Source organism: Pinus tabuliformis, chromosome 1_1, assembly GCF_031772625.1.
Source record: "Pinus tabuliformis cultivar Carrire ecotype Pingquan chromosome 1_1, CPIR1, whole genome shotgun sequence".
NCBI lineage: Eukaryota > Viridiplantae > Streptophyta > Pinopsida > Pinales > Pinaceae > Pinus > Pinus tabuliformis.
Genome location: NC_142297.1, coordinates 982,747,552 through 982,770,555, shown reverse-complemented (window position 1 = coordinate 982,770,555; position 23,004 = coordinate 982,747,552). Strand labels below are relative to the sequence as shown.

Genomic DNA, 23,004 nt, shown 5'->3' with positions numbered 1-23,004 from the left:
GGCTGCTGAATTTTTGTCAAACATCCCTTCACTTCTCACTGCAGATTTAAACGTTGGGTTATTAAAGCCTTTTACTGAAAAAGAGATAGTGGAAGTCATATGGTCAATGGAGCCGGATAAAGCCCCTGGGTCGGATGACTTCACCACCCAATTTTACAGAGCTTGCTGGAATTTAATAAAACTCAATCTCCTCTGAAGGATAAAATCCTTCCAAAAGAAAGCCAAAGTGGGAGGGTGCACCAACTCCACCTTCCTTGCTTTAATCCCGAAAGAAGTTAACCCAAATACTTTCGACAGGTTCCGGCCTATCTCGCTTTGCAATGCCTTATACAAGATTCTCGCCAAACTCTGAGCCAATAGACTCAAGCCTCTGTTAGGGAATCTGATCTCCCCTTTTCAGGGCGGTTTTGTCAAAGGAAAGCACCTCATAGACAATGTGATCCAAGTGCAAGAAGCCCTCCACTCTAGCCACATTCTGAAGGAAAAAGGAATTCTCAACAAGTTGGATATGTCAAATGCTTTTCACTGGGTTAAACTCTCATTCCTCTATAAAATCCTTCTCTCTTTTGGTTTCAGTGGTGAGTTTGTGAACTTGATAAAAGCCTACACATATAGACCTTGGATAGCGCCCCTGGTCAATGGCAGACCTACTGATTTATTCCAAGCTACAAGAGGGCTCCGCCAAGGGTGCCCATTGTCACCCTTTCTTTATATCCTGTTGGCAGAATCCCTAAGCAGAAAGCTAATAGTTGAAAGGGAAGTAGGCTCTATCCCAGGCATTAAGGCAGCAAGAGGTGTGGATCCTATAAATCATGCCCTCTTTGCGGATGACTCTCTCCTCTTGGGAGGGGCCTCGATTAAGATAGCAAGGGCTTTCAATGAAATTCTTCAACACTTCTACTTAATTACAGGAGCCTTGATCAACAAAAGAAAAAGTGTTGTCTACGGTTGGAATGTAGATCATCCAACTATCCTTCGAATCACTTGCTCCTTGGGATTCCCTGGGTATGACAAATGGGAAAAGATCAAATACCTAGGCCTTCCCTTAACCTTGGTACCAAGCCCTCCCTCCTTTGGATCGAAGTAAGTAGCAAGATAAAAGCAAAAATAGCATATTGGGGGGGCCAATGGGTAACAAAGGCTAGGAAGCTGGTTTTGATAAAGGCAATCCTCTCCGCCCTCCCCATCTTCCAGTCTTCCCTCCTGCTAGTGCCCAAGTCTATCACGGAACAGATCTCCAAGCTCCTTCGGGGTTTTCTATGGAACGAGGGTAAGGGAAACCAGAGCAAGTTACATTTGGTAAGATGGAATATCCTTAAAAGACCACTCCAGGAAGGTGGGTTATAGATTCGGGATCCATGGCTGGCAAATTTGGCTCTTGGTGGAAAAATAATTTGGCAGATATATGCAGAGAAAAAAGATCTTGTCAGCAAGATCCTCTAGATGAAATACCTAAAGGGAGGCTCCTTGAGAAACCTTACAACAACATCTACTCCAACAGGAACAACAATTTGGAATTTACGCAAAAGATGCATCGATCACTTACAACAACATTTATACAGAATCTTGGGCAATGGTCTGAGAACCTTACTGTGGGAGGAAAATATTCAAGGGAATGCCCCTTTGGCCTCCCTAAATTCCTGCAATGAGTTAAAGATCTAGCTAGTGAACAAAGGTCTTATTTGGCTTGCAGACATTTTCTCTTGGGATAGCAAAGGGAATTGGGCAAGATGAACTTTTCCAAGGGTCCCAGAACCTCTTCACGCTAAAAAAAACTTGTTGTATACAACTCTCTCTGGCCTCGCCCCTATCCACCACTCATCCAAGGAAAAATAGGGTCGAGAAGAACAAGAATTTACACAACAGTTCAAGGTTTCTCCTCTTTACAATCTACTCATGCCCCTTCACTGACATCGAAGCTCTGGAAATTAGTTTGGTCCCCCTTTAGCCTACCAAAGGTGAATTTCTTCACATGGTTACTCATGCATAGAAAGGTACTAACAGGTTAAAATTTGAACAAAAGGTTCCATGACCTCTTTAGATGCTGCTTATGCAACTCTGGAAACCTCTGATCATTTACTAGTTGACTTCGATTTCACACAAGCAGTCTGGAATTTGGTCCTTCACGATATTAGTGCTCGCTCCCCCTCCCAAACATCTGTCGTTTCTCTTTAGATCTCCTGGACATACCAAAATCCTGAGAAAAAAGCTAAAAACGCAGTCTGGAACAACATCTGGCAAGCAATTCCAAAATGCCTTTGGTGGAAAGTGTGGTTGGCTAGAAACGATTGTGTTTTCAACAACAGGCTTCTGAATTCAATGGTAGTGGCGGCCAAAGTGAAAGCCCTCTTGCTGGAAATTGCAGGTAAATCAGCTCCTGCCTCCTCTTTACCTTCATAAGCTTCTGCGTGGCTAGGATCCTGCTCGACAGGAGAGAGGAACGATTCAGTCAACAAACTGTTGAATGCTCCTTCTTGGCACTTGCGACTCACTAAAGGTGACTTTCACATGTGGTGGCAGGGGACCTTAAAAGCCACGATCTTCTTTGATGGAGCGTCCAAGGGGAACCCAGGAACTACAAGTGTAGGGGGTTTGATTCTTTCCTCTAATAGATCGAGTGAAACCGGCTTCAGTTGGGACCTAGGCACTAGCTCGAATGATCAAGCAGAGAGTTACAGTCTCTTAAAAGCTTGTCAAATTGCGAAGGAGATAGGTTAGAAAATAATTCAAATTTTCAAAGACTCAGAGCTTCTAATTAAACTTTTAAACTCCAAAGATCATTTTTGTAACACTGCATTAAACAAAACTCTGTAGCGAATCCGAAACACTTCGAAAGATTTTGGCAGAGTTGACTCTTACCACATTCTGCGGGATTTAAACAAGCAAGCAAACTCTCTAGCAAATAAAGGTTTTTTGTTGCTTCAAGGAAACCTTAGTCTCAATGGAGGACCCTGATCGCTTCATCCTCTGCCTTAAACAAGCTACATCAGGAAAATCTGCATTCATTGGCCTCAACACTCAGATTGAGTATTGTACTCAAAATTTTGAAATAAAACCCAGACACGGAGGAGATCTTCATTTTAGGGCTCTTTAGAGAGATGTCAAGCTTCCAACCATTTGCGTTGTGCAAACCTCCAGCCACCAACCTCTCTCTCCCTCTAGCGACCATTTCCGCCTCTTTACCTCCCCCCATCAGTGCCTCTCCTCCCTGTCAGCCACACTTAGAAACGCCAAGCAGCAAGCAGAAGGAACAATAAGCAGCCGCAGCCAACAGAAGGAACAACACAACAACAAAAGGAACAACAATCAGAAGGAACAACCGCAACCAACAGAAGGAATAACAAGCAGAAGGAGCAACACAACAACAGAAGGAACAACAAGCAGAATGAACAACCACAACCAATAGAAGGAACAACAAGCAGAAGGAACAACCAACAGAAGGAACAACAAGCAAAAGGAACAACACAACAACAGAAGGAACAACAAGCAGCCCAAAGGTTAAAAGAATGAAGCAAACCAAATGGAATTCAAGATAAGAAGAATCAACCCTCTCAGGAGTAGTCAGTCTACAAACCATGAAAAAATACCAGAGAACCAATGTTATGTAAATTTGCTTTACTAGTAGGACAATATGTTAGACAGTATTCAAGAATAGCTACATAAATCTATGAATTTTTTAATATAAGCACAGGAGAAGGGACCGTGTTCCCAGTGGTAAGCGCTAGTATTGCAGCAAGAATCTTGCAACTCCTGGGCTGCCAACTTTACTTTTATCCACCTGGTAGCTTGTAACAAACTTGGAAGCGTAGGTGTTGTATGCACAAGTACTAGTTCTCACTGCAGGTTGTCACTTGGTCAGTCGGTGCGAGATCATTAGGAGCTCAAGCCAACTTCCATAGATTTCATAAGAAGCTCTATGTGTGATGAAAGGAAAGAAAGATTACTCTACAAATGCTATTCTAATTGTAGAAAGGAGAAAGACTAGAATGTAAAGCAAAACCTAGTAAACCCTAATTAACAAGCTAATTCTACTTTTGCCAAAAACACTATGAAAACCATGAAAGAAATTCCATTACCTACTCAAGGAAGTAAACAACATCTAACCATGCTATTTCTGGAAGTAAATAAGCAAAAAACATATTTTTGGATTTTTATGTGTTTTTATGTGAGTTTAATCATGCATCTAATTTATTGTGTGTAAGTGTGGCAGCGAACAAGTGGCGTTGGAGGGCGGTTTTGGAGCTTGAGAGGATGTAGGATGGTGCGGATGGGTCTTAAGAGGTCTTAGGTGGCTTTCTGGAGGCTTTTCCCACACTTAGTCTTCAAAAGAAAGCCTACAAGAAAAACTACAGGAGGACACAGGAAAACTACAAGAGGAAAACAGGGAAACTACAAGAGGACTACAGGAGGAGGCCGAGAGCAATTTTCACTGTTTTGAGGGTGTGAGAGTGGGTGGAAGAGGTGGATGAAGGTTGGAATGAGGTGTTAGGGCACCTAAGGTCTACCATGAGTCACCAGGAGAGAGAAAGATGATTGGGTTTGCTCAAGGAAGGAAGAAGAAGTTATATGAAAATGAAGGAAACTAGGGCAGAATTGAGGTGAGGTTTGGGAGACCTATAGGGATTGGATTAGATGGAGGGTGTGGTTGCTGGTAAGCTGGCCTACTGCTAAGAGAGGTGTGCTGCATAGGAACTGACAATCAACCAGGAAAATCATGCAACAAATGAAATGAGTGCATCCTAGGAAGAACAGAGTTTTGCATTAAAATGGTCTAAACTATGATGTATAAAAGAAATTGTTGAGAAATGCTATAAGAAAGGAAAGCATGAAAGAGGACTATTACAAATCAGGAATTGAACATGATAAAGGAGATCTAAAGCAAAGTAAAACTGGAATATTAACCTACTAAAGAGTTGCAAACACTAGAAGTCCTAGGAACGAGGAAAATTTGTGTTTTGGGGCAGCAAGAGAGTCTTTGCCTCAAGTCATGGTCCCAGAGGGAGGAAGAGAGGCCAAAGCACTGTTGCTAGCCTTTTGAATCTTCTCTTATCACTGCTTAACCTACTACAGAAAGCATAAATGGAAGCAAGCTACTAAATCATCAAAAGCAACCTATTCTTAATCATAAGAAAAATACATCTAATAGTAGATTAATCTACAACTGAAGTGAAGCATACAAATACAAGTAAAGAGAAGCTTGGCTGCTTGGATTGGGCCCTAACCCAAGAGCTTCAGCCCTCTGAGGTAACTCAGTGCTATCTCAAAAAGGATTCCATCTTCATTGTAAAAAAAATAGCAAGATTACATGAAACTGTCACAAAATAATAAGCTCGAAATTTGAGCAGAGTTTTCACAAGCAAAAAATCCGACCCTAGTGAGGCCCTAGGCCTCTCTACTTATACATCTGAAGCTACCAACAGCTTCCTTAAAATCCGGGAGGCTTGGTTCCCAAAACTCGAGATAACTATCAGTCATCCTCCACTTGCTCGGCTGCCTTCTAATGCATGTTTCGGTTGCTTGTACTCCAAGCTGAATGAAGGGGAATTCGAAGTGAGGAGTAATAAATGAGGGAGATTCCCTCCTCTAAGTCCTCTCCTCTATCTACTTCGAGTTAGACCACACGGCATAAATACATGTTAGACCACATGGCATAATAACTAACTCAACTCACCCTATAAGCATAAATATAATCAGAAAATCATACAATAAGCTAAGAGAATGGTTGATTTGACTTGGTTAGGAGGTAAAGTGAGCCCATCTAATTACCCATTTATGAGGATCATCATCACCCCCCACTGAAGATGTTGCTCATCCTCTGAGCAACCTAGTCAAGTTCTTCGTATTTTATGGCCCTGGTGGCCTCCCTAGCATTCCAGGCTTCAGATGTGGTTTGCTTATGTTCCCCATAAAATCCTACATTCCTGTCTATGTCCTTCCACTGCTCCTCCTCCTCTTCTTCTCTTCTGCCTTCCATCATGCCTAATATGAGTGGAGGACTCAGTTTGAGGCCAATCCAATTGACCTTCAGCCTTTGCATGGAGAGTTTGTACATTGGCACTCTTTTCAATGCCTCCTTCAGCCTCATGGGGGAATGGTATTCTATGATCTGCAAACTGTGAGGTAGGGTGTTCCATCTTCTCATGCATACATGCACACAGTCCTCACCAAGTAGCCTAAACATATCTTCAAAGTGTGCAATGGATTGTTCTTGATTGGCCAGATATTTAGGGGCAATTTGAGGGTCATTGGAAAGCAGGTTGTGTGTGCTGATGAGTGCCATAGGATCTGATGGCTCAACTCTTATCATCAATGGTTCATTCTGCCCTTTTATTAGCAATATTTTCATTTATGTTGCCCTCAATTATTCATGGTTCATCCATGAGGCCATGGCTATTAAATGCAGATCCCCTAGCTTGGCATTGGGGTCCTACACATTCATGTCTATGAGGGCCATGTTGTGTAGGTAGAACTCTGCCATCTTTGCTTTATCCTCTAAGGTGCTTTGGTTACACAAATCCATGAACTGCCTGTAGTCTTGGAAAGGCATTGTGCCTCTTTGTGCCAAAGTTTTTATTTGGAATTGAAACCATTGATCCTTCAGATAGAGGCCATAAGATTTGGCTGGTGTTTTGCATTGTAATGCTTCCATGGATAAGCTGGCCATGTATGCCAAATGAGTCTCTTTCTCCTGCAGCTGCCTCCTTAGTAATTCATTCTCATTTTCAAGGTGGCTTCTTGTAATGGCTTCTCTGTCTCTGAGAGCACTCAATTCTCTGCCCATTTCCCTGAGTTTGTTTTCCATGTGGGCAATATCCTCAACTCCTTTGGACTTATCTATCTACTTCCACCTATGTGTTCTCACTCTCTCTTTCTCCAATTCGAAAAACAATGGAATTGCAAATTTCTGTGCGATTATCCTGCCTCCCTCAAGTAGATTGTAATAGGAGGCAATATTAGGTTGGGGGTCAAGTTCTTGTAGCTCTTGTGCTTCCTCCTTCACCTCTGGCTATCCTCCTATCTTTTTCTCAAGCTTTTGTGTCTCTTGTAGTTTGGGCAGTGTCTCCCGTAAGACTATTTCAGCCTCCTGTAGGTCTGGTTTGGGGTCTTGTAGAACTGCCTTTCCCTTCCATGTAGAAGACCTTAGAGTCTCCCTTTCATAGGTTATTGGTGTCTTGGAAGGAGATTCTTTCACCTTGGCAGATGGTGAATCTTCAATGATAATGGGAATTTTTGAAGAGGGTTGAGGTTTACCTATTTTAATTCTTGTGCTCTTCCTTGCCCTGAAATACATGGAGGTTTTTATTTTCCTCTTCTACTTCTGCTTGATTGGTGTACTGAGGGTAGTGAGGGAAGTTGCTGCTTCTCTTTCCAAAGTTTCAGGGGACTCTTCTCTTTGCTCTATCCTCTCTTCCTCCTTTTCTCCTTCTTCTGTCTCTTTTCCTTCCTCCTGCTCTGTCCATTCAACTTTTCCTTCCTCTGTTTCTTTCCTTTCTTCCTTCCCTTCTTGCTCTACTATGTCACCACTGGCTTCATCTTCTCCTCCTTGTTGTTCTTCCTCCTCACTAATAGCAAGACTGACATCATAGGTTAATGCCTTGATGTCATCCTCAGCTATCATATTTCTGAAAATTTCCCATACTATAGGGAGTGTAAGGGTATGGAGGGCTTCTTCTACTAGGATCTTGATTAGGCCATGGTGAGCTAGCTGCTGCGAATTTCCTGCTCGTATCTTGGTGCTGGAGTCGATGAGGGACTGAAGGAGAAAGTAAGGGATACTGAGCTTTTGAGGTGCTGGGGTATCCATGCCATATCTCAAGTCATGGAGGATTCTGAAATGATATCCATAGACAATGATGTGCTTCCCCTCACAAGAAATTTATTTGATCACTTGGTAGCTAACCTCATCCGAGGGATATGGTATAATAGCCCTCCTAATTCCATTTTTGTCTTCAATAGGGGTTTCATTATCTTGGAAAAATTTCTTCTTGGCAGCCTGGCCAATTGGTTTCTCATCTTTACTCCAAGGCATCCCAAGAGGAAGGGTAGTGACCCTACTGATGAATTCAGGGGTTATTTCAATGGAGAGGCCTCTAATGGTTATAGTAGCATGAGTTCTTGAGTGAGGGACTAGAGAGAGAGCAAATTCTTGGGCAATTTCATCATCAAACCCTCTAAACTTCTCAAAGAAATTCATCTAGTTTGCCCTTGTAAATATGTCCACCACTTGAGGATGTGCATGGAGTCTAATGGAGTTAGTGGGCTCTTTTCTCATAAACCCCCCTATCATATTGACTGTACTTCTTTTGAAAAAACAGATATGGAGGTGGAGACAAGGATTTTGAGTGAAATAGAAAAACAAAGGGGACTGTGTTTTTTTTTTTTTTTTTTTTTTTTGAACAGAAATTCTTTTTATGTATTTCTACCCTCCTAAAGACTTATTTCATCCTCAAATTAAGACCACTTCTTTCATATATTGATATTCAACAGGGGGCATTCATGAACCCTACCTCTTCAGACTGAAATTTGTGCCAAAAATCGTGGTTTCTCCCTTCAAAATGACTCACTGCCTCTCCTGTAGAAGCTGGCTATCCCTCTTATAGATTTCTTGTAGAAAATGTTGAGAGCAAGAATATGGAGGAAATCGATGGAGGATGGTGGTTACGAGGTTGTGGGGGCACAAGAAGACTGATGTGCGGCTGAGTTATGAGGAGAAAATGAAGAAAAGGTGGTGAGAATGTGCTGGGAGGAGTGCTCATTACCCTTTTTGGTTATGAGTGTTGAGCTGGTAAGGTGTACATTGGCTCGATTAGGACCATTGGTCCCCACCTGCTTGGTCATCATGACCCTCCTCAAAATCATCCCCTCATGACTACGCCAGAGTTAACTCTTCCTCCCACTACCTGTCCTTGGCATCTTATGCTTGAATTGTCTGTGCGCACGTGAGGTGACATCTCGGTTGAGTGGAGTCAACTAAATGAAGGTGGCCAAGTTAATTGGCCACCTTTCAATTTCAATCATCTCATTGCCTTCGTATTATTTCTAATTACACAAATGCAGATAGAAAGTTACTTACCTGTGATCCGAGTGTATTGGTTGTGAGGTGTTGTTGCTTCTATGCTGCATGCCTTCATTTGTCTTCATGCATGTTGACTCTGCTTGCTGATGTGCGTGTTGTGCTTTTGCAGGTTCTTCTTTTGTTGGAGCTGAGCTGCATGTGCCTTTTCAACCTGAAGATGTGCACTCTTTGGCTGTTGGTGCTGGACTTCTATGGGATTAGCTGCTATAGGAATCCGTACAGGAGCTCCTGTAGCTGCTTCTCCACTGGAAACTTCAGCTTTTCCCTATGCTTGGAGCTCGAGAATAATGCCAAAGGTGTAATGAGTGATGGAGGGATATTAGGTAAGCTTCAGGTAAGGTTATTGGTGCCTTTTTTTTTTCTGTGTTTTTTCTTGGACAGAAAAAAATGATGCTTGAAGTATGATGCAGGCTTGGAAATGATGGCAAGGAGGCTTGAAGATGGTTAAAGGGATCATAGGTTCCTCATGAAGCTGTTCTTGTCCCTCAAACTGCCTCCTGTAGACACTTTTGGCTTTCTGTGATTCCTACAGGAGCCTCCTGTAGAAAATGCGGTTTTGAAAGAAGAAGGTACAATGGGGTAAAAGAGATGCCAAAAATTATGGAGGAAGTTGTGGAGAAGATGAGATGGATGCTGGTGTGAATGTCAGGGTTCCCTTGGAACCTTCTTCTGCTCCCTGTAGTCCTCCTGCAAACCTGCAATGCAATAAAAAATCATTTTTCTTTCTTCTTTTTTTTTGAAAACAACTAGGGCGCCTCAGAGAGGTTTTCACCCTAATTGCCTGCCCGAGGCGCCTCCAATGGGAGGTTTTCACTCAGGGATCTTATTTTTTCACCTTTTTTTTTTTGACATCACTGGGCTGCCTCAGAAGAGGTTTTCAACCCAATGATGGGACTCAAGTGCCTCATGGAGGTTTTCACTCGAGTCCTTATTTTTTCTCCCTTTTTTTTAGTAAGTGGGTGAAGTGGAAGCTAAGACATGCTCCACTACCATCACTTTTTTGTTCAAATCTTCAATAAACTCTTGCTTGGAGAGGGGTTTCTTGTAGACTTTAAACCGATGTCCATTGACAAGCATGGGGATGGCTTCATCATTAATGGTTCTGATTAGAACTGAACCATTGTCATTGAATTTCTCCACAGTGTAGGGTCCTAGCCATCTTGTCCTCAGCTTGCCTTTGAAATCCCTGTATCTTGAATCATAGAGTAGTGCCCAATCTCCCTCTTGGAATTGCTTCTCCCTGATATTTCTATCATGCCATATCTTTCTCTGAAGCTGAACTACCTCTGTATGGAGAAGGGCTTGCAATCTGTATTCATCCAATCCATTGAGCTGAAGTAATCTCTCCTTCTGTGCATGGATGAGGTCTAGGTCCAGCTGAGTTTCCATCATTAGGGTACCGAATTCGAACTCTATTGACAGCAAAGCCTTCTTCCCATAGACCATTTCATAGGGTGTGAACCCGATGGTGGTCTTCCATGTTGCGTTGTAGGCCCAAGTGGCCTCAACTAATCTATCCCCCTAGTCTTTTCTACTGCTGCTCACTACCTTGGTTAAGATCCCTTCCAATGCTCTATTAGTGACCTCCACTTGCCCATTGGCTTGTGGATGGTAAGGGGTGGAAGTCCTGTGCTTGATCTTATGATGTGTGAGCAAGTCTTCAATCAGGCTGGAAGTGAACTAACTGCCTTGGTCTGTGACCAACTCTCTCGGATACCCGAACTTGTAGAATAGGTTTTCTCTGAAAAACTCATCTACTTTTTCCTTTGTCACTGCTTTGATTGCTTTTGTCTCCGCCCACTTTGTCAGGTAGTCGGTGCACACAATGATGTACTGCTTCTGCTTGGAAGGGGGGTTGATAGGCCCCAGAAAGTCCATGCCCCACTTCTCAAATGGCTCAAAGATCACTTGAGGTTGCATTGGCATTTCATCCTTTGGAGTGGGTTTCCCCATCCTCTGACACCGATCACACTGGCTTGTGTATCTCCTTACATCCTGATGAAGAGTGGGCCAGTAGTAGCCTGCTTGCAATATCTTGAAAGTGGTTCTTTTTGCTGCAAAATGACCTCCACAAGGCCCATCATGACAGGTCAAGAGAATGTCAAAGACTTCTTCCTCCCTGACACATCTTCTCAAGATCTGATCTGGGCCAAGCTTGAAGAGATTGCCTCCAATCCAAGTGAAAGGGGCGCTTTTCCTGACTATATTGCTCTTCTCTTTTGAGGATAGGTGTGGTGGGAGCTGTGCTGAAACGAAGTAGTTTGTTATATCAGTGAACCATGGAGAGAGTACTGATATAGCAAATAGGTGTTCATCTGGCATTTGGTCATCCACCATCCCTTCTTCACCTGCAAGCAAATTTACTCTAGACAAAAAGTCAGCAACAACATTCTCTTTACCAGGGTTATCAATAATTGTCAAATCAAAATGCTGCAGTAAAAGCAACCATCTAATAATGTGAGCATTTACATCTGGTTTGTTCATTAAATATCTAATTGCAACATGATCAGTGTGCACAAAGGTTTGATAGCTTGTTATATAATGTCTGAATTTGCTTAAGGAATGCACGACAACTAGGAGTTCCTTCTCAGTCACTATATAGTTTAACTCTGCCTTTGACAAGTTTTTGCTTATAAAGTATATGGCATAAAGTAACTTTCCATCAATTTGTCCTAAGGCTGCTCCTATTGCTTTGTTCGAGGCATCTGTGTGAACGTGAAAGAGTAGGGCCCATTTTGGGCCTCTGAGAATTGGGGTAGTCACTAACTTGCTTTTCAAGGTATCTGGGGCTTCTTGACAGTTTTCTGACCATATGAACTCAACATCTTTGCCTAGGAGGCCAAACAAAGGAGAGGCTAGCTTTCTGAAGTCTTTAATGAATCTCCTGTAATATCCAACTAAGCCTAGGAAACTTCTGACACCTCTCACCTTTTGAGGAGGTGGGACCCTTTGGATGATGGCAATTTTGTTGGGGTCCACTTGTAGTCCTTGTTGAGATATTGCATGACCTAGCACGGTCCCTTCAGTCATAAAAAAATCACATTTTTCTGGACTGATTTGAATTTGATTGTACCCGCTAAACCCATCTAGGAAGGAGAAAAACGTTTTCCCTGACAGACCGTCTAACACTTGATCTATGAAAGGTAAAGGAAAATGGTCATTTTTAGTGGCTTTATTCAATTCTCGATAGTCGACACAGATTCTCCACTTACATTTTTTCTTTGGTACTAGTACCAAAGGAGAGACCCATTCACTGTCAGAGATGGAATAGATGAATCCTGCATCAAGCAACTTCTGCAATTCTTCCTTAACAATATGTTTAAGTGTTGGATTCATTCTCCTTTGAGGCTTCCTGACTGCTTGCAGTCTTCCTTGATGTATATATGATGAGTACATACTGAAGGGTGCACTCCCTTCATTTCCTTATAACTCCAGGCGAAGGCATCTAGATGTTTTCTCAGTATGCTGCAGAGCTCCTTCTCCTGGGAAGTAGATAGGGATGGATTGATTTTCAATGTTCTTCCTGGGTTGAACTCTATATTTTTAACATGGAGAGGAGTGGGGTCGGCCACACAGAGATGAGTTGAGGGGTTGTTTTGGGTTTCTCTTACTATGTCTTATAATGGTGACACACTAGGAGGTGGATGTTGAATCAAATTTTCAATCATATCACCCTCATCTTGTGGTTTCCCCCCATGGCGATTTCCAATGTACAAAGTGGTGTAGAATAAACTTCATCCTCATCCTCCTCCTCTAACCAGAGAGGCAGATCATGTTCTAGCAAGGGTTGGGCAGGAGGATATAGGGTTAATTGCTTGGACATGTGCCCGTTCTTTATGGTCATGTTCCCAGCTCGACAGCTGATGTAGGCATCAGCTATAGCCAACTAGGGTCTTCCCAGAGTGAGAGGATACCCAATGAGCTTTCCCTTTGGCTGGAGAACTAAGAAATCCGCAGGGTACTCCCAAGAATCAATGGAGACCATCACATCTTCTACAATCCCCTCAGGGGTCATGGTGAAGCGGTCTGCTAGCTGCAGCACTGTCGTGGTATTCCTCAAGGAGCCTTGGAGATTAAGTTTGAGCATTGTGTCCTTTGTCATCACATTAATGGTAGCTCCTAAATCAATCAAGGTATGTGGGAACATTGTTCCATTAATGTGGACATCAACTACTGGGCTTCCGAGTCCAGATATTTTGGATAGATTATCTGCCCCAACATTAGGTTGAACAATTGTCCTATGATATTGATGGTTGGGGCATCTCTCTTGCGCCTTCCTGGATGCCTAAATCACTTCTCTTTGATCAACCTATTGTAGATAGGCACATCTTTTATGGCTTGGAGAAGTGGTATCTTCACACATAAATGTTTCAATTCTCCCAGGAGTTCAATCTCTTCTAGGGTAGGCTGGATTGTCATGTATAGTCTCTCAGGAAAGGGTGGATGTGTTTTAGGTTCGCTTTCCTCTTTATCTTCCTCAACCTTCTTGGGTGGAGGTTGGCTATCTGGGAGAACTTTCCCGGATCGCAAGTTAATTTCTTGAATCTCCACAACATAAGTTGGGCATGATGGTTCCCCACTATACACTTGCTGAGCTTGTCTGTTGTTAGGGTTCAGATTTGGCTGGGCAGGCATTTGGGGTTGCCTTGGTGGAGTAGAAGGTAAAGGTTGTGGTTGGGCAGGTGGTGGACGCAGAAGAGTGGGAAAAGAGTTGTATTTGGGCCTCCACCCCTGATGAGATGCATTCCACTGAGGTTGCGGCTGAGCATAGGGTTGAAATGAATGGGTGGCTGGTTGGGCATGATACTAAGATGTGAAGGACCAAGGACAAGGCATGGACCAGGAAGGATGAGCAGGGGGGCCCCAAGAAGGTATGGAGGTGACTTGATTGGGGTTGCAGTATGCCTGAGATGTCCCTTGCACCCCCTTTTGGTATGGTCTAGGTCCACGCGGCCTTCTTTGGTTTATGTAATAGATCTGTTCAGTGACTCCTTCAGCCCCTTGGTATATAGCTTTAAGTCCGGGCAAGGAATGACACTTATCTATAGAATGATTTTCTTCACAGACTAAACAAACCTCTATAGAGTTCAATGGGCATTCATTCCTAAGATGCCTCCTGGTGCATCTAGGGCAAAAAATAGCCAAAGCCCTCTATGCTTCCTCTTGTTTTCTTTTGATATGTAAGGTATCCATTTGCATGACAAGAGTCTGCAACACCTCACTCTTGAAATCTTCCAGCATGTTTCCAATTTCACCTTTAATGGATGAATTGGAAGAAGAGGTATTGGCTATGTGTTGACTCCCCCTACCTTTCTTTCTGGCTGCTTTAGAATGGTTCCTAAAAACAGTCTTTATGTCCTCATAGGATAGTTGGTAGATGTCTCTCCCGGCCAGTAGATGGAGGGTGTCTAAAAGGTCTTCCCGGATTCCCCTGAGCAGGACCAACTTCAGAGACTTAGGGTCAAGTGTACACCTGGCCCTTTTGTAATTGAGCTGGAACCTCTCTTCATAGTCTTCCAGGGACTCATCACTTCCCATGGTCATTCAAAAGGTTTCTTCTTTAGTATCTTTGACTTACAATGGTCTCGATACTTCTTGTTAAAGGCTTGCTGCATCTGAGCCCAAGTTGTGATGCTATTGCCAGGTAATCCCATGAACCAACACAATGCTGCATCCTTGAGAGTAGAAGGGAACAGTTTCAACTTTTGCTCATCTTCTGCATAGTCATAAGTTCGACAAACGACAACAAACTCAAACAAGAAGGTGTCAGGATCTTCTGTAGTCAGACCATGGAAGTGAGGTAGGGCTGGCAGACTTATATTTTTCATTTTGGTGTCCCCATTGGTCTCCCAAATGGGGAAGGTACCCTCTATTCTTCCTCCATTCCCCCTATCATTTCTGTTTTTAGCCATTGGCTACAGAGGAATGTTTTCTTCTTTTTCTTCCCCTATAGGTTCTTCAAATATGTCTGGTTGTTCACCTAAGGGTTCTTCTTGATCTCAGCGACCGAAGAAGAGTGAAGGTTGGCTGTGTGGACTAGTGGGGGTGTTGGGCGAAAATTTTCCTGAGTTATCTCTATTCCTAAGAGGCATGAAATGAAATATTTTTGGTTGGTTTTTGTTTCTTTTTCCCCACACTAATAGTACTTGCAGAAACTTAAATTGTGATTGAACAAAACAAATTGCAACTAGCTGAAACGAATTTGCTGAATGGCAATTTGCAGAATTGAAAAAGGAAAGCAAGGAAATGCAGAACTGAAAGAAAATAAATGACTAGTCTACTTTTGCTGAAATAAACTATTAGTAGAATGTTGCAATAGGAAATACAAGAAAGCAGTAATCATAGAATACTCTGACGCTTCCTCGAGAACGGCGACAAAAAGTGGTGAGCACCAGTATTGCAGCAAGAATGCTGCAACTCCTGGGCTGCCAACTTTACTTTTATCAACCCGGTAGTTCGTAACAAACTTGGAAGCGTCGGTGCTGTATGCACAAGTACTAGTTCTCACTGCATGTTGTCACTTGGTCACCTGGCGCGAGATCACTAGGAGATCAAGCGAACTTCTATAGATTTTAGAAGAAGCTCTATGTGTGATGAAAGGAAATAAAGATTACTCTACAAATGTTATTCTAATTGCAGAAAGGAGAAAGACTGGAATGTAAAGCAAAACCTAGTAAACCCTAATTAACAAGATAATTCTACTTTTGCCAAAAACACTATGAAAACCATGAAAGAAATGCCGTTACCTACTCAAGGAAGTAAACAATATCTAACCATGCTATTTCTGAAAGTAATAAGCAAAAAACATATTTTTGGATTTCTGTGTGTTTTTATGTGAGTTTAATCATGCATCTAATTTATTGTGTGTGAGTGTGGCAACGAACAGGTGGCGTTGGAGGGCGGTTTTGGATTTTGGGAGGATGTAGGATGGTATGGATGGGTCTTAGGAGGTCTTAGGTGGCCTTTTGGAGGCTTTTCTCACACTCGGTCTTCAAAAGAAAGCCTACGGGAAAAACTATAGGAGGACACAGGAAAACTACAGGAGGAAAACAAGGAAACTACAGGAGGCCTGCAGGAGGAGGCCGAGAGCAATTTTCGTTGTTTTGAGGGTGTGAGAGTGGGTGGAAGAGGTGGATGAAGGTTGGAATGAGGTGTTAGGGCGCCTAAGGTCTACTAGGAGTCACTAGGAGAGAGAAAGATGATTGGGTTTGCTCAAGGAGGGAGGAAGAAGTTCTATGAAAAATAAAGAAAACTAGGGCAGAATTGAGGTGAGGTTTGGGAGACCTATAAGGCTTGGATTAGATGGAGGGTGTGATTGCTGGTAATCTGGCCTACTGCTGGGAGAGATCTGCTGCATAGGAACTGACATTCAACCAAGAAAATCAGGCAACAAATGAAATGAGTGCATCATAGGAAAAACTGAGTTTTGCATTAAAATGGCCTAAACTATGAAAGAGGACTATTGCAAATCAGGAAGTGAACATGACAAAGGAGATCTAAAGCAAAGAAAAACTGGACTATTAACCTACTAAAGAGCTGCAAACACTAGAAGTCCTAAGAATGAGGAAAATCTGTGTTTTTGGGGTAGCAAGAGAGTCTTTGCCTCAAGTCATGGTCCTAGAGGGAGGAATAGAGGCCAAGACACTGTTGCTAGCCTTTTGAATCTTCTCTGATCACTGCTTAACCTGCTAGAGAAATCATAAATGGAAGCAAGCTACTAAATCATCAAAAGCAACATATTCTTAATCATAAGAAAAATACATCTAACAGTAGATTAATCTATAACTGAAGTGAAACATACAAATACAAGTAAAGAGAAGCTTGGCTGCTTGGAATGGGCCCTAACCGAAGAGCTTAAGCCCTTTGAGGTAACTCAGTGCTAGCTCAAAAAGGATTCCATATTCATTATAAAAAAAATAGCAAGATTACATGAAACTATCACAAAATAATAAGCTCAAAATTTGAGCAGAGTTTTCACAAGCAAAAAATCTGACCCTAGGTCTCTCTACTTATAAATCTGAAGCTACCAACAACTTCCTTAAAATCTGGGAGGCTTGGCTCCCAAAACTCGAGATAACTATCAGTCATCCTCCACTTGCTCAACTTTGTACTCCATTTTCTGCTTTGCCATGCCAAAAATTTGCAAACAAATTTAAAGATGCCACCATCATACTTTTGTAGAAACAATGAAATTCCAATGCACTGTGCTTGCTTGATTAGTATGTCTTTCAGCTTCAACTGTTGAAACAAACTTGTTATATTACATTATTTCAACCTTCAGCCTTTTGCTGAATATAGTTGAATACCTGAGAGGGATAACTCTATAACAATATATTACATTATTTCAAGCACCAACCTCTTGTTGAATATAGTTGAATACCAAGGAGGGAGATAATTTTGTAACAATATCTGTTTGTTTGTTGAAGATATTTGGAAACCATGCACATCCATAATATGTGATGTCTAAAACTCGGGTTTCGAGGTCCAAGGTCCTATTGCTTTAATGATGAACGAACTGGGTATGGATTCTTGTCATGTTGTCATCTTGTACATAAAAAAGCAAATGCAAATGGACGAGTTAAACAGAAGACCTCTGAGGGCAACACAATCAAATTTGTCTTCCTTGGCTTTATAAAAACTGGTATGCCTTCTTTGGTGGTAGATTCAGTAATTCAGTAAAATATATCTTGGGTTAATTTCTGGACTAGAGTAGAAACATAAACAAAAACATTTGATGATTTTTCAAATATGTGCCTCTTGGCATTGGCATCCATTTGGTAAAAAGTTTTTGTGTTAATTATTAAAAGTTCAAACAATTGTACTTTTATGTTGAATCATTTTATTGAGGTAATGGTGTTATGCATAAAATGTTTTGTATATATGTGATTTACAAACTAATTGTCATTACCAGAGGCCATTTGTTTCTACTAGTTTTTGTTGGAAATAATCGCAGGCATGACAAATCTATGAATTAATTTTGCAATGGATGTAAATAATTGAGAGCTATCAATGAATCTTTTCTTTTTGTACAATCCCTGCATGCATTATTTAAGTGCGATAACATTAAATTCTTAACATTTCCCTCACTTTTGTCATTAATGGGCGGGTGGAAAGATGAAGCAACACTTTTGAGAGTAGGTATTAAAGATTCATTAATGTGATGTTTTGCTTAAATATTTATTTCCATGTATATTTATTGAGTTTACATGTGTCACAAACTTGATTATTTGTCTTTCTCTTTAAAACAAGAGAAATTGTTTAGAAAATTAACCATAATTCTTTTATTATAAAGTGACATGCTTATCAATATAATAATAACTATCTTTAACTTTAAACATGAAATTTAATATAATATACATATCATTTATTGATAAAAGATTATTTGTTTGATTATCTAAACATAATACAATTTTTTCAATTTAACAGTCCTATACTTTTAAGAAAATGGCTAGTTTTATTAAAAAACCTTTTCTAATTCATTATTATTATTTTTTTTCACAAACTCAGACAAGGCAGTGGGCAAACGTATACGTGCAGTCAAAACCTTTTCCAAAAAAAAAAATAATAATGGTAAAATAAGAAACAAATTTCGAACACTAGAAAGAACAGCATAGTTTAGTGTCTTGGTTAAGAAACTAAGGCTAGTTTAGCGTTTCTTCGGGAACAACGGGTTTCTGTCGGTTAATTAATATTTGGATTAGTACACCAATCTGGAACATTCAACTATGCTGTAAAGTTTATTTTTTGGAGTAGTGCTGAAGCGGTAGTAGCAGAACTCTTAGCAAACTACCATGATGGAGATCCGCTGTAGGCCCTATTTTCCATTTCTTCAGCAATCCAATTGTGTTATAACAACCAACCACTTCAAACCTCCATTTCCCAACATTTCACCACTTATCAATCGGTCCACTCCGTTGTCTTCAATATCCACAAGCTTTTCCTACAAAACTACATTTGGTGACAGTTCCAAGACAAATAGTACTGCCAAGCTCGTGGCTTTGTGCAAGGCTTCTGCTGAAGAATGGACCGATGGTAAGTTTATACTCATGCCCTTGAAAGTATAAACTGCGTTCATCTTTAATCTCTGCTAAGGAATAGATATATATTTGAAATACATAGAAAACGGAGAGGACTGGGAGGAGTAGGCTTATTCAAGAGCAACGAAACTTAGTTCGTAATTGTGTATTATTCTTGAGTCTTTGGGTGATGTGATAGCATTTTCCCTTACTTTAGAACTAAGATTGCTTTGCTGGCTGTATAGAAGTGCCATGTCTTGTGGTCTGGGTTGATGTGATAGTATCATCCCTTACTCAGGTACTAACATTACAGGTTTTGTATGACTGCCGTGATTAGTAAGACCTCTCTGGTTTGTGATTAGCCACTCTGCTATTATATGCCAGCTATATATCGGTGTATGAGTCGGGTTCATAGGATAGTATCTTCTTTCACTCTGGTACTAACCTTGGTGACCGCTTATAGGTTTCATGCCCTGTAACACTTCTGTGATATATATATATATATATATATATATATATATATATATATAACACAGAGATTTCATTTTGCTATTATCTATAATATTTACTCTACTCCAAGAAGTAGTGGTGGAATCCGCTGAAGTTGGAAAATGTCATATTAAAGCACTTTGAAATTGAGAAATGTTTTAGTGGTAAAGGACTGTGATTGCTTGCTTTCAATCGTGTCTGAAGCTGCTTCAGTATCTTTGGATATTGTGACAATCGCTGTCTAACGGCCTTGGACCGATTTCGTATTGATACAAGTAGTTACTAATGATCTGGGAGGGGTGTACTGAATCGCCCCTGACTCTATCTTGTATTGATACAAGTAGTTATTGGAATATGAGAGGGTTTTGTTAAATTGCCCTTGATTTTACCTTTTGGTGGCTCCCTATGTGTAGCTTGTTTTCTATATGTATCTATGTCCATGCTTTGTACATTATTGTATGTATGTGTAATTTTTTTACATTATTGTTTCATTAATAGAAATATATAGAAATCACGTGGAAGTTTAGTTATGAGCATATATCTGGGTGAAGTTGTTGAGTGATGACAGAAATGGTGCTGGATGAAGATGATGATTACGAGGATTCTTATGGGATAGAGGAACCAGCTGAACCTGAGGCAAGTCTGTCTGCCCTATTACTTTTGAGCACAGGGGAACATGGTCATGTGTGGAGTCAAACAAATATTCTATTTATGCATGGCAATAACAATTTAGGATTTTGATAAAATTGGTCACTGGATGCTGCTGTCTTTCAGGTTGGAGACGGGGAAGAGGGTGGAGGAGTGTCACTTGGGTCCACTTATTGGGGAAGCAAAGCTTTGACTATTGCACAGGAGGTCGTTCTTCCTTTTAAGGATGATCTGGGAATTTTTGCCTTCAAAGCTGCAAATAATGGACATGTTTCTGTACGACTCGACAAGCTCTCAAACAAGTAATAATTTTCTTTCTTCACCATTATGGCAGTTCTCATCCATATTTCACTGCATACAAATATACCGCTTTTGTGAAACTTTTATAACAATGTAAGACCATATACCACAGGGTTTTGGATTGATTGTGAATGGGTGCATTGTTAATGCACTCCTTGTGAAAAAGTCACCAGTTCAAATATCCCTTTGGATTAGCTGACAAAGAAAAAACCAATTTAAGAACAATTTATATTATTAACAAAGTAAATGCTTTATATCATCTTCTTTACATGAAAATGAAGAAGCATAAATAGCAACCATTCTTTTCAAGACAGTATTTTGACAAGTATCCTTTCTGGGGCCAGAGAAGAAGTTAACTTTTAGCTTTGATAAATCTAGCATTGCCCTTAGTCTTTTCCAATGGAAATGTTAGCAGCTGCAGTGTACTGATCATGTGGCAACTGTGTGACTGTCAAGGTCCAAGTTGAACCCTGAAAGAGAACCATATGGGCGTAGTAATTTCTAAATCCTTCCCACTTTCAAGTACTTCTTCTCATTGATCTGCCCAAAGAAGGCATCTCGTATCTTGAATGTCTTTGGTTTGGTTTTCTTGGATATGGCCTCCCTTGGAGGAGGAGGATGGTTGCCTTGCTTTCGTTTGATTTGATTCTAGACTTATTATTTATTATGCCCCTATATTTTCCTCTGTGCGTCTGCATAGAATCTGATTTTTTTGTGCAAAAGAATATTGTCTTTGTAGATTGCAATTTAGGTGTATACCAGTTATAAAGCATTTGAGCGTATATATTCGCTATTGCAAATCTTCTTGTGATTGAGTTAGAATTGCAAAACTGAGATTGAAGAAGAATCAAGTGGAGTATTCCATGCACAATTTGTTGGCTTATTCATTCTGATCATCATTTAGGTTGGTCTTCTTTGTTTTTGGTTGGTTCTCTAACTAGATACTCATAAAGTGGGCTTTTGTCTTCTGCCTTTTTGCTGGTTGGATGCCCTTTTCATCCGATGGGTCTTCCTTTTGTCCTATGCATGAGTTGGATCTCCCTCTTCCTCTTTGTAGATCAATTTTTATGTTAGTTTCTACATCATATGGATTATTCTCTTCCTTGATCTCTAGTTTTTTATCTTCCTATGAAATGATAGTTATCTTGTTATGGACCAAATAACCAAATAAATATAAAAAGCCCTAATTTAGTAATTGTTACCACTCAAACTAGCAGGGAACCTAAAGGGGATCCCTAAAGGGAAAATGCTAGACCAAGGGCAATAAATGGAGACTTAGCCCACTGTCACCTCGGCTAAGTCTCCCTTCTATTTACGGTCTTTCACCAATGGGAGGAGCCCTGGTATATTGTGGGGTCACCGATGAGGGATAAATCAATGAATGGATACGAGTGACCCAAATAATCCCTTTTCCAAAAGAGCTTGAAGGATGGAGCTTTCTTTCTTTCTAAGCAAGGTACAACATATTCTAGGGAAAGGAAGGGAGGATTTGAGGGTTAGTTTTAGGGAATATGACTTGTGAAAGAGTTTCCCAATCCCTAAAATCCTTATGAAAATTGGCATCCTAGATGGTTCTTGAAGAAATGTCTTTTTAAAGGAACGGGGTCACACAAGAACAAGTGGACCCAGCCTAGGTTAGGAGGTGAGAGTTTAGCATCAATGATGTTCCAAACCTGGACAAGGTGGGAGGAAGGATCAAAGAAAGAATATTCAGTCAAAGGTGTTAAATTGACCCTATGAGGCATTAGCCTTGGGGATGCTAGGGCAAAGTTTGATCTCAGAGCTAGGGCTTGGCTTTTTTCACAAATCCACCATCGGAATGGCCTCAAATTTGGAGGAGGTCTTGAAGAGACACTAGTGTAGGAGAGGCTAGGAGATCGAACATTTTGGAGGGATAGTTTGCCGGGAAAATGATGCCCTAGGTGACCCAACTTGGCTAGACCTAGGAAAAGGTGAAAAGAAGTTGATTTTAGGTGACCACCTTTTGGTAGATCAGTGCCTTAGTCTTGGGAGAATGGAGTCTATGATAAATATGAGTGAGGACCTTTGGTTCCTAGTCAAGGAGGCCTCAAGACTACTTCGCTAGCCTTCTAGGTCAAAGAGAAGCAATCTTGTAGCTTTTATACTTTGACGTGCAAATGGTGATGACTTATGAAGATAAATTCATTGATAGAATTATCCCTAGGAAATTTAATTCAAATTACATGGTCCATACATTGAGAGATGCTATATAGAGAAAACATTCCACAATTTAAGCAGTAAATGCATGCAACGATTAGCCCAAAAAATAGCGAAAATCCCAATCCAATGTATATGACAAAGTAGAACAAGAATAACATTAAAAGCATGTACTTAAATGTAATAGAACATATCCAACCATCCACATTTTGACAATAGAGAAGCTCCAAGACAAGATAAACCAAATCCACACATCAAAATTCATACGTAAAGCTCCAATTCATCCTCTAAGAAAAA

At 40.9% G+C, this 23,004-nt stretch overlaps 1 protein-coding gene across 4 annotated transcripts in view; it reads left to right on the top strand.

Moving 5' to 3' along the window:
* The first annotated feature begins 18,732 nt into the window (after positions 1–18,732).
* LOC149217804 (uncharacterized) overlaps positions 18,733–23,004 on the top strand; it is a 164,738-nt gene continuing 160,466 nt past the window's right edge. The window contains exons 1-3 of one of the 4 annotated variants that reach the window (XM_089393083.1): positions 18,733–19,108; positions 20,168–20,217; positions 20,356–20,531. In XM_089393083.1, the coding sequence (XP_089249209.1) occupies positions 18,868–19,108; positions 20,168–20,217; positions 20,356–20,531 (467 nt within the window). In that variant the 5' untranslated portion in view covers positions 18,733–18,867. Of the gene's footprint in view, positions 19,109–20,079; positions 20,218–20,355; positions 20,532–23,004 lie in introns of all 4 variants that reach the window. The other 3 variants (XM_089393082.1, XM_089393084.1, XM_089393085.1) reach the window with 3 other exon arrangements.